This window comes from Orycteropus afer, unplaced genomic scaffold (genome assembly GCF_000298275.1).
Source record: "Orycteropus afer afer isolate SDZICR_OR568_19922 unplaced genomic scaffold, OryAfe1.0 scaffold00323, whole genome shotgun sequence".
NCBI classification, from domain to species: domain Eukaryota; kingdom Metazoa; phylum Chordata; class Mammalia; order Tubulidentata; family Orycteropodidae; genus Orycteropus; species Orycteropus afer.
Window position 1 is genome coordinate 142,142 of NW_006921910.1, and position 12,733 is coordinate 154,874.

Genomic DNA, 12,733 nt, shown 5'->3' on the forward strand with positions numbered 1-12,733 from the left:
GAAAACTGAGGAAGAACTGATGCATTTGAATTGTGATGTTGGCAAAGAATATTGAAAATCCCATGGACTGCCAGAAGAACGAACAAATCGGTCTCAGAAGTGGTACAGCCAGAATGCTCCTTAGAGGTGAAAATGGCCAGAATTCATCTCAAGTCCTTTGGTCATGTTTTCAGAAGAGACCGTTCCCTGGAGAAGGATGTCATGCTTGGCAAATTAGAGGATCATTGAAAAAGGGGAAGACCCTCAGCAAGATGGATCGGCATGGGCTGCAGCGATGGGCTCAAGCAGAGCAGCAATTGTGAGGATGGTGCAGGACCGGGCAGCGTTTCATTCTGTTGTGCACAGGGTCACTATGAATTGGAACTGACTGGATGCCAACTAACATGGCATGACACAATATTAGTGATTGAATGCAAAAGTGGCATACACTGTTTAACAGAAAGTGATGAACTGGTTTATAAAATCTTTAGTGGATGCAAGGTATTAATATTTTTACTATGTACCACATTTTCTACAAAAAGAATATTCCACACATTCTACAACAAAGAAAATGGGTCAGTGAACTTAGTTGTTTCAACAATCAATATAAAATTCTGTTGCTCTCCCACAATGAAAAATTGACTTTTACCAATTTTGCTTTTAACAGCTCATACTTTAGTTTTGATACTTGTTTCATAATAAATGACCACATGAAAAATGTCATAAAAGAAAATTTAATGATCAAAAAAATACTACAACAAGTTACTGTATTTCATTTTTAGATACATTTTTCATCTCTAACATGTTATAATTTAAAACTTTTATTTTTATTCTTTGATTTAATCACAATTAAGCTGCCAAACAATATCTACTTCTATTCAAAATAAGGATAATGAATTGTCTTTCTTGAATCATTGTTGTATGCTGAGGGTTTTTTAGTTTCTTTAGAGACTAAAATGAGCGTTCCGTTTTGCCCTTTGTGATCAAGTTAGATAATATGTATAAAACAATTTCAACACTAGGAAATGTGCAATGGGTTTTATCTTCTATTATAGAATCATACATGCCTACGTGAGTAAAATTTGTCTTTCCTGAATCTAAACTTAGTTTTCATGTAAGAATGAAATTGTCACATTTTACCACAAAAACAATCTCATCATGGAGATAAGCCTGCACTAATTTCTTGGATGCCTTCGTGCATTCTTCATCAGGTTGTTTAAGAAGGAAAATCTGTTTGAAAGAACTTCATACACTTAGTGTGTCAGTGATGGTGTGTATGTAGTTATGTGAGATTGATCTCTGGCACTTGAGCCTTCTGGAGCACTTCTGTCATTTACTTGTTTCTATCTTCTAATGCTTCTGTGGTGGCAAACTGCTTGCTAATCAGTATTTGGCAGTATTTGTTTTATTTTGTTTTCAAAATCTTTTCTCAGATTTTGTCAATACCTTGTTAATGACTGGTAGAGATCTGTGCCTATCTTTCAGTTTACTTCAAGTCTTGGAGAGCTTGACTCGTCCAATGAAAATGCTGCAATATATTATTCCACATAACCAACATAAATACATACTCTGTTGTTTGCATTTTATTGGCAATGTTTTTGGCTTCTCTTTTGGTCTCCTTTTTGTGTCTGGTCTTAAGCAATGTTTTCTAAGACATCCAAAATCTGAGTGTACAATTCCAGAACTGCACATGTTGCTACAGCATGTACTTCTCAACATGTATTAGAAAAGCATTTTAATGCTTAATCATTGCCTAAATATATTTTAAGAACTGCTCATTGGTGAGTAGAGATGGCAAAAAATGTGTAGAGTAACTGAACTGTAGGAGAAAAAGAAAAAAAATAAACTACTTCCAGACAATAATCTACTGCACTCAGTCCTACAAGATTAAGTGAATGTGCAACACATGATATGAAAATGTTATATCCATTACATTCTAAAATTTTCTGTTGCATGCCTTTATAATGTCCTGATGTACTGGCAACATTGTCCTAGGACTCTCCTTTGCACTTAGAAAAATCAGTTTTGCAAACTTCTCATAAACAGTGAAGTACTTGATTTGCAATTTCTTCACCAGCATAAGCCAGTAAATGTAATAAATTGCTTGACAGGTTTTCTGTCTGTTGGAGATACGTGTTTTGAAACAATACTTAGCTGATCTGTATGATAATGATAAGGAGTGAAATCTACAGAAAAACTGAAATATCAGGCTATACTTATTTCACTGAAAATAGCTGATCAAACTTTATCACTTACTAAGTTTATTCATTTTTTGGCACACAGTTTGAGACTATACAATGGGCTACTCTTTCCTGTGTTACCATATTTTGAGATGTGATCTGCTAAAAATGGATCAAACTGAACAATAAGGTCAAGTAAACCCCCAAATTTCCATTTGGTGGAGACCCAAACACTTCATTTCTTCCTTGAAAAGGTAGTCCGCTTTCAGCGATTGTTAAAATGACAGCAACAGCACATTGCAAAACCACTTTCTAATACTGATGTTCTTCATTATTTTGTGTTTCCCATTCATGAGTTAAGCCAAAACCATGTCTTCAGTTTAAATACGACAACATACAATCTCTGTGAATTGAACTGTTTTCCATGTTTATCAGTCACATTCAAGTTGCACCATTCACTAAATCCATCCATACCCACTGGCGTGGAGTCAGATCTGACTCATAGCAACCCCTCCTCAGGTTTCTGAGGCGGTATCACTACAGAAGTAGATTGCCCAAACTTCCTTCCGAGGAGTGGCTGGTGGGTTTGAACCACCAGCTGTCAAATGCCTTAGGCACTATGCCGCCAGAGCTCCCAAATCCATCCAGAGCAAATCAAGAATTAAATGATTTAGGACTGAGTATTTTGAAAACAAAACAATACACAGAGCTGACTGATGGACAAAGCAGTAGCCACTTCTTATAATTTTCACCATTAGCTGTGCACTCTAGAAACGTATTCTGCTTACAGAACCTTATATGTTTACCATCCAGAAATTTTCAACATGAATTTACAAATGGTCCACTGTGTGGTTGGCCCTCTTTTAATCCAACAGTTTATATTATTAGAAGAAAAAGTATTCCACAAAACAGGATCTATATTTCTGTTACGTATGGGGTCTGTAGATGCAACAATTTCATACTCTAAAATAGTTTAATTTTCCACATCATCATTATTATTTATTTATTTTTGCTATAGCAAGGCATGGATGCGGAATTTGGAGAAAATTCTGTTACACTGCTGTTAGCAACTTCAGCACTAGTGGTACTAGTACAGTTATTTGCCTCATTAACTCAAGTGTTCAATGGATGAAGTCTCTTCTGATTCATTATGTTTTAAAAAGAAAGTTAATTCTGGAATTGTCTTTAGGGATTCACAAATCCTTTCCTTTTTATCTTCTGCAAGCTTTCATTTTTGCAGTCCACCTAGTTGTTGCCGTTTCATTTTACCTGGATAGAAAATTACATCCTTTTTAAATTTGGTTCTACTGTAGCAAATAAATTGGGATAATTGAAAATACACTTATAAAACAAGTAACATTTATAAAATAAAATTTACATTTGAATTTGGATGTTAACCCAAAAATTTATATTTGAAAATTGGTAAGTGCAGTGAATTACTTAATATGGCTCTTCTAGCCGTGGTCTTTGTGACTCCCACCAGATGACTGGGTGTGGGACTATGCAAATATGAAGTACTTATGGCTTCCCAAGGACATTGGATAGCTTGTTAATAATGTTAAATAAGGTTCATGGTACCCTCGTGGAAGTGGGACTTTGCAAATAAGGTATATGGACCCCATTGTGAGGATTGGTCAGTTTTGCTGTCCTGCTAGGCTTAAAATGAGCCATGACAGAGGCAGAAAGGGGGACTCTCACTACCATCAAGAAAGAAGAGCCAGGAGTGGAGCACATCCTTGGACCTGAGATCGATCCTTGTGCTGAGATGGGAGAGAGACAGAGACAGCAGAGGCAGCAAAACCATGAAGCCATTGTGAGATGGAGCAGTGAGCTTCCTGACCCACAGAGTGAGAAAGCGGAGTGCCTTCAGGCAGGAGCCTTGCTGGGGGAATGGGGTGCTTCTCTGGGCAGCTATCGGCAGAGCTTTGTAACACTTGCGTGAGCAGGGCAGACGCTGAGACCAGAGAGACGCATGCCTGCAGCACAGTTGAGAAAAGCTTGTCCTAATTGAAGAACTGTATCCTGAGTCATTTTTGATCCTGAATTGTAACCTTTTACTTCCCTGGTGAAGCCCATAATCATGAATATTGTCAGTGAGTTCTGTGTGTCCATTGCAATGAATTATTAAACCCAGCAGAGAAGTAGAGAGTGCTGTTGGGAGGGACTGTTGGTATCAAACTTGGTAAAAAGTTGAAGGGTAGTGGTGTGTCTGACCTCTGCCTCCTAGGAATCAGCCTTGGGCTGTTGATCTTGATCTTTCTTTCCCCTTGTGACGTTAGAGGGGGTTTGACACCACCCCCACACTCATTTTGCAATAAGTGAAAAAAAAATTGATTTGGAACATGTAATTTTGTTCTTCGAGCCAGAGATAGTAAAAAAAATAGTACTTACCGGGTAGTTGGAAACAGTACCATTTGTGTATTGAACAATGTTCGTTGGCGGGCCCTTTGCAGATCGCCACAGGTGTTTTTCGTCTTGAAATAATACTTAAAAACGTGCACCCTCTCTATCCTTTGATGCTGCATGTTCACAGTTCTTTAGACTACTGCTCATACCCAGTGAGGGCAAGAGCAATCACAAAGGGCCTGAGACAAACACAAAAGTTGCTCAGTCTGAAGACATGCTTTGGTTCACTTTGCACAGGACCAGATACGTCACAAGTCACATGATTATAGTGCCACTGGTGCATTCTTGTGTGGTCACCGAGAGAGAACTGGATGTGAAGTTAGACTTGATGAATCCAGAATGAAAAGGAAAATATAATTGTAACCGTATACAAAATTTATAAAGTGGTATCAGTTTCACTTAATCCCTTGCCAGTTCGTTTCCACTGTAGCACTTGCCTTTCCTTGTCTCCTGTCTGCCTGGCATCTGTGGCCCTTTGCTTTGGACAACTGGAACCCCTGTTTTGTTACTGTCCTAAACATATGCTTACCTTGCTTATTGGGTCCTGACTCTGCCCCACCACACTTCGAAAGACATCGTCTAAGGAAGGGAGGGAGAGCAGATGGTGACCAGCCTGCTGACTGGCAGGTTCAGGTCTGCAGGTTGAGAAAGAGGGAGAAAACCTCCACTTACTCCAGAGAAAGACTTCTTCCCCCTTCAGTGGTATGGTCCAGGCTCTAAATAAAAGCACGCATTCACCGGCAAAGCTTTCAGAGAGCTCGTTGTTTTTCTATATATTTGTAATGGTCGTGCAGTATTTAATCAGCCGTGGCCCTGCATTTCCTGAGTATTTGGGGTTCATTGACATGGAAAGTAAGGAAATGAAGGCCAAGACTTTGTCTTTAACACAGATGCTTGTTGATCCTGAATTGAGAAAACCCCACCAAATGAAATACATAATGTCTTGTCTCCTATCAAGAAGGCATTATTTATTTTGCTTTCTCACTCATGGGACTTCCTTCTTTAGAAAACCATCTTTATACCGACTGGCTCTTGCCCAAGCCAGAAATGCAGCAAATGAGAATGATGAATAAGAAGGGAAAGACACTGAGGACAGAGCTGGCTTTCATGAGAGTCCTTCATAATGTCAAATCACAGTTGGCATCTCTAGGACCGAAGTGTTGTTGATGACGTTAGCCTGATGGACAGGGAGGAGGGTCAGGGTGGAGTTTTCGTCAGTTTTGTTGTAATTGGAAATCTTGTGGAGGTTATATTTGAAGGGAAACACAGACATATAAAAAGCACCCATAGTCATAAATGCATTTGTGTGCCTTTGAAACAAAATGAGCCAAGTCAGAGAGAACGAACATGGAGTTTCTGAACATCATTCTTTCTTCGTGCAGCTTTATCGTAGTGACAGCGACAGTTCAACGCTGCCGCGGAAATCACCCTTTGTCCGAAATACTTTGGAAAGACGAACCCTCCGCTATAAGCAGGTATGTATCATGTAAACTAAGAAGGGTCTGCATTTTCCCTGGGAGTTATTTTTACAAACCATAAAAGGTAGCATTAATTAAAATTAATTAAAAGGTAGTATTTTTATTTTCTTGTTTACGTAACATATAATTTTTGAAAGCAAATATAATGTCATAATGTTACCAATTATTTCTTAATTTCTGAAGGTAATATGATCTAAGATAATTTGTGGTCTTTATGTTTTTAAATGTAATAAATTAATAGCAATCAACCATTTCTATATAATAGAAAATCTTTTATTTGACAGGAAAGTATATGTGTGTGTGGTGTGTGTATGTATAGTTATTATTGATAATTATTTTAAATTATAAGTGATTTATTATAAATATACCCATACAGTGTATTTTCACCCATATAACGTTTATGTTCTACATTTGTTTGCCAGCCACCCCCCACCCCCTGCCCCAGGTATTTTTGTAAGTGAGCTACGCTAATTTTTGTTTTTACAGCAACATGTAAAACATTTTTTGACCTAGCACACTTTCAAAAATGCCTCTCTGGGGGGATCGTGGTTGGCAAACAAAAGTAGAACACATGTATTATTTGCATAAAAATATGGTGGATTAGAGATTTTGAGAATTTCAACATACAGCGTTCTTCTCACAGGCCTAACCTATGTTTTTCCTTTCCTTTCATCTTTAATTTCCCTCACATCATGCCACTTTTCAAAGTTTTGCCACTTATATCTTGTAAGCTAGTGGTTCCCGGTCTTTCTAGGCAAAGATCTTTTTGAATGGAAAAATCAAAATCCCAGATTTCTATATGATAATTGTACTTAGGGTAGCTGTTGACTGAGCATTATAAGAAAGTATGTAATTCCGTTACAAAAGTGTTGCTCAGCAGAAACACTATTGATGTTTCGGACCTGGTAATTCTTTGTTAGGGGCTGGGGCTCACCTATGCACTGAATGATATAGCACCATCCCTCGCCCCAGTCTCTAGATGCTAGTAACTCTCCCCCCCACCCAACCCCCAAGGTGTGACAACTCAAAATGTTTCCAGGCATTTTTTTAAAAGTTTTATTCTGAAATAATTACAGAGTCACAGAAAGTTGCAAAAATAGTACAGAGAAGACCCAGGTACCCTTTACCCAGTTTCCCCCAATGGTATCATCTTGCGTAACTCTAGTACAATAGCAAAACTAGGAAATTGACATTAGTACAACCCACAGCGCTTATTCAGAATTCCTCAGTTTCACACCCACTCACTTGTGGATGTGTATATACAATTTTATTACATGTGTAAATTCATGTAACTATTGCTTCAATCAAGATAAAAAATAATAATAAAAAAAAACTCCTATCACCACAACCCTCATGCTACATCATAGAGTCACACTCTTGTGGAGTTCACTTTTTTGGACACTTTTATTTTTTATGGTAAATATGTGAGTATCTGCAGGCATTTTTGCCCAGTGTCCCTTGGAGGGCAAAATCAGCCCTGGTTGAGGACCACTGAGCTGTTATTAATTCAGCATTGTTTTTCAATGCATTTGTATGTATTCAATTGCAATGTGTATTTGCATTTAAATTGTGTGTATATGTACAAAACATGTCTTTCCCATTGGGTGGGAACCACAGGTCCAAACCCCTCCAATGAAAGTCTGTTCTCATCTTAGGACTTTTGAACGCAGCGTATTTGCATCCCTGGCGCTTATATTGGGAGAAAAGTTTTTGGCCACTTGCTTATTTGTGTGTGTGATTTTTAAAAAACAAAAAAGCACTCATACAGCTTGTAAAACGCTTTTCCTCCCATGCCATAGATCATTAAGATCTTTCCATGTCAATATATATTTTTTTAATGTTTTACAGTGACTGCATTTTATGCTGGTCTTGTAATTTAATTAATTTCCTGTAGCTATATATTTAGGTGGGTTTTTTTCTGTCATAAACCTTAATTGGACAACTTTTGCACGTCTGCAGTTGTGCTTTCAGATGCAAGTCTAAAATGAAATTCCTGAACCAAGGAAAATATACATTTTTCATCTTTTAATAAATATTAGCAAATATTACTTCAGAAAGATTGTATCCATTTTTTGACCCTTCCAGCCCTGTATAAGAGGATCTGTTTCTTCACGCTTTCGTAAGCACATAAACCCTCTGCCACTGAGTCGATTCCAACTCATAGCAACCCCTACTGGGTTTCCAAGGCTATAAATCTTTATGGAAGTAGATTGCCTCATCTTCCTCCCATGGAGCAGCTGGTGGATTTGAACCACCAGTTTTCTGGTTATCAGCTAAATGCTTTACCCACTACAGCACCAGAGCTCCTTTGTAACACGTAAGTCATCGTTAAAACAATTTGCAGTTACTAACCTTGATACTGAACTAGAGATTTAAATTAATCTTGATAAAAATCTATCTTTCTTAACGTTAGGCCGTGCTTAGAGTAAAGCCTATACCATAACTGTGCTTCACCTGTCTTCTATTACTTGTGGAAGAACCTTCTTGAAGGCCAGAGCTTGCCAGCTGCATTGCATTGTGGTGAGTGTGCTGCGCACCCGTTGTGGGCTGTGTGTGCTCACGGCTGCTGTCTCCTGTAGTCCTGTAGGTCTTCCCTAGCCGAGCTTATGGCCCGTACCTCCCTCGACCTGGAGCTGGATCTCCAGGCGTCAAGAACGAGGCAGAGGCAGCTGAACGAGGAGATCTGCACCCTTCGTGAACTGAGGCAGCGATTAGAAGATGCCCAGCTCCGAGGCCAGACCGACCTACCCCACTGGGTGCTTCGGGATGAGCGATTCTGGAACCTGCTGAAGGAAGCAGAGAGGCAGGTAAGATGGGTTGGGCCTACTTCAGCTTTCCCTTGGCGTCCCAGGTGCTGACTGACTGGTAGCAGTCAAGACCCTTGCTCTAGGTGAACTTAGGTTCTGTGGTAAGTATCTCAGATAATCCAAGTGGTTATTTTAAGGAACTCGGTTTTCTCCCTCTGTGGACCAGGAGGGTAGAGAGATGGCATCACAAAGATCTTGAGGCTTTGGCACTTCTTCAAGGAGGGCTGGGGGGAAGGACCCAAGGGGTGGGAGAGCAAGAGCTTCAAGTCCCGCTACAGGCATCCTCACTGCCTCCCTTCCCCTTGGTGGGAATGTTCTGGGTCCCATGTAGCCAAGTGGTGGCCCCTTCTGTGAAGAAGTCCTGTGAGGGAGTAGATCAGGAAGACCTTTCTCCCCTCACTGTCACACAGAGGCCTATCTAAGGTATGGCAGGTATGGCACATGCCCTGGGCACCACTTGAATGGGGACACCACTGAGCAGTTTCTATAATCCATCGCAGTTCCCATCACCAGCTGTGAGAGATCATTCAGCAAGTTAAAACTAACTTTTGTATTTGAGAGCGTCCATGGGTCAAGGCAGATTGTGCTCTGCTGAGTGTAGAAAGAGAAGACCAAACCTGTTGCCATCAAGTCGATTCCAACTCATAGCAGGCTTAGAACAGAGTAGAATTAGCTTCCCCATGGGGTTTCCAAGACTGGTAATCTATATACAGGACTGCCACATCCTTCTCCCGCAGAGCGGGTAGTGGGTTCGAACCACCAACCTTTCAGTTGGCAGCTGAATGCTTTAACCACTGCACCACCAGGGCTCCTAGGATTACAAGAAAGTAAAAAAAAAAATGACTTTGAACATATCATAGACCGATTTCTCTCAGTGAAAGCAAGGACGATGCGGTTGTAATTTTCATACAGTGCCATGATGTGTCAAGAACTAAGGAGCTCAACTTGTATTTTTGAGCTGATGTTACAGTGAAGTGGTCTGAAAAGTGAGTGCCAGATGTTTGACCCAGGGCACAATTTCCTGTAGATACGCCTCTTGTGTCACAGTGTGGTTAGTTCCTTCCTGGTCTCCACAGATGGTAGTGGATTCCTTCATTCTTCCTTAAAAATGAAAATGAAAAAGTTTCCTTAATAATCAACTGTTGCTGTTCCAGACAAGACAGACCAAACTTGAGCACCATCAGGAACAGGCAGCTGAGAAGATGCTGAAGAAAGCCTCTAAAGAAATCTACCAGCTGCGAGGGCAAAACCACAAACAGCCCATCCAAGTGCAGACCTTTAGGTACAGAAACAGGGCAACGGTGCTGGGCCCCCCTTGGTCTGAGTTCTTGGGACACTTACTTCTTTGTTATTATAAAAACCCACAAGAAGTTGAGAACAAAGGAATCAACTGTAACCTGTGTCCCACGGTTCTGATTGTGTTGGCGTTTCCTTCTGATCTTTCTCCCTATGCACTATTCTTTTCTACTATAATACTTTCTCAAGTCAATAGACTTTCCTTAACTACTCTGCATAATACGCTGCTTCTTTCCAAACGTCTGCTGTTGTAAATAACACAGTCATTGTCTGTGTGCGTGTATGTGTCACATTTGCTTTGTTAGTAACTTTGGATTGAAGCATGATATACCTACAGAAAAGTGTCCATTTATAGCTTGATGACTTGTCACAAACTGAACACCACAAGACTCAAAACATTATCAGCACTCGCACGCACAAGAGTAATCCGTGTTGATTTTTTATATAAGGGAAATCACAGAGTTTCCTCATCGTGTGCCTTTTTTTTTTTTTTTAATTGAGGTAAAATGCACATAGCGTCAAATGTACCATTTTAAAGTGAACAGTTCAGTGGCATTTAGGACGTTCACGATGTTGTGCACCAGTCGCCTTGATTTGGCTCCACAACGTTTTCACCACTCCACAAGGAAACGCTTTGCGTATTGGCAGGCCCTCCCGTTTCCTCCAGCCCCCAGCCGCTGGCATCCACTAACCTGCTTTCTGTCTCTGTGGATTTGCCTGTTCTGGGCATTTCATATCAATGGAATCATACAATATGTAGTCTTCTGTGAATGGCTTCTTTCACTCAGTGTAATGTTTTCAAGGTTTATCCATATTATGGCATGAATCAGTACTTCACTTCTTTTTATGGCCAAATAATTTGTGCCCGACTTGAAGCTTTACTTTTTGTATACCCTTTCTTTCATGTCCCCGTCACCAAATGGCATAAAATACTATAACTGTCTGTCTTCTACTGTGGTTTAGAACACGTTCACTTGCACATTTTCATTTATTCATTCCTTTATCAAATATTCACTGAGCACCTCCGGTATACCTGGCTCTGCTCTAAGCCCTGGAGATCAGTCAAGCCTCGCCTTCATGGGGGCATGGTAACTTCCATTCAAAGTCTGAGAATCTGTATTGTGGGGGTTTTGAATTCAGTTCGTTCTCTGAATAAGAAAAGCTGTGATTGATATGCAATCCTCATGCCAGCTCTCAATATCTTTCGATCATCTTCTAACCTTTCATTCTTTCCAATCCCAGGGAGAAGATAGCATTTTTTACCAGACCAAGGATTAACATACTTCCTCTGCCAGCCGATGACGTTTGATGTAGTGCCTTGTACACATGAAGTATTTATCTGCCTGTTTTATTTCCATGAGTTCTTATACTAGCTAAATTTATCTTTAAAATGTTTGTGCAAAGCTATTAATATACACATTTTGTAAAAAATGAAAAAAACACTGATATGTATACATATATATTTTATAATAGTGACAGCAACAGGGCTTGGTTTTTCCTTGTTGTGAAATTGACATCTCTGAAGACACATTGTTTTATAAAAGATCAACTATCACGTTAAGAGTGTACAGTTTTTATGCTGTTTTATTTGACTTAAAGGCTGGAAGACAGAAACGAAGTGAGTGCAGGCAAATTCACTATATTGTAATTTATTTATAGTACTTTTTTTTTTCCTTGAAGGAAAATACTGACTTTAAGATATATTTTAAGACTGAAATTTTGTTCTTCAGTATGTGTCACACAGTAGAATGGAGCTTGGGGGCTGGTTTGGTTTCTGACACCTGAAATGCCAGCACGATGTGCTCAATGCGTCCCTCGGGTCATTTTTGCCCATGTGCATTCATCATGTGTAGTGTGCGCTTTCACGCTCCGTGTGTTGTGTTCCAGTACCAGCAGCTGTGTTGTAATCGTGATGCAGATGCCATGTATGCATTGCAGAGCTCAGCCTCCTATTTGTGGTGGGCACTAACAGCTTCTCGTTTCTGTGTCGCCCTATGCGTCTTTCCGAGCTTCCCGTGCGTCTGGAGCAGGCGCCAGTCTCAGGCCACCCAGGTTTCTCGCCTACCTGTCCACGTGGGCTGTCCATAGTGCCCTCGCTTGTTAGACAGTGTCCAGGCCGCCTTTGGAGTCTGTGCTGTCTCATTGCAACAGACACGGAAGGTGGCAGAGAAACAATTGTGTCGTGAAGGAAAGTGGAACGAACTGGGAACACGCATTTTCAGTGAAACCACTGATGAATATAGCAATTCAAACACAGACACAATAACTTCTGAAGATGCTTTATTTGTGGAGGGATTTGTGAGTAACTAGAATTATCCAGTGAGTCATTTACAGGAGAGTTTTGGATTTAAATCTGAATGTTCCCCCTATACTAGAGCCCACCCAATATTTCTCAAGAGCTCTTAAAATTAGCTCGTGAGAAGAATTTTGCTTACATAATAAAAATATGCCATTATTCTTTTAAAATGTCAAATGATATCGATGTTTGCCTGATACATATTTATCATATCTGAAACGGATGCTCCTTTCAGAGGCTTAGATGAGAGAGCGAGGGGGAGCACATAAACTGTAGGAGAAAACACAACTT

General features: G+C 40.0%; 1 protein-coding gene across 1 annotated transcript in view; it reads left to right on the forward strand.

The window, feature by feature from the left end:
- WWC3 (WWC family member 3) overlaps positions 1-11,455 on the forward strand; it is a 108,696-nt gene extending 97,241 nt beyond the window's left edge. Inside the window, exons 19-22 of the mRNA XM_007951976.2 lie at positions 5,948-6,040; positions 8,623-8,850; positions 10,005-10,132; positions 11,389-11,455. Of these exons, the coding sequence (XP_007950167.1) occupies positions 5,948-6,040; positions 8,623-8,850; positions 10,005-10,132; positions 11,389-11,455 (516 nt within the window). The remainder of the gene's footprint in view (positions 1-5,947; positions 6,041-8,622; positions 8,851-10,004; positions 10,133-11,388) is intronic.
- The last annotated feature ends 1,278 nt before the right edge of the window (positions 11,456-12,733 follow it).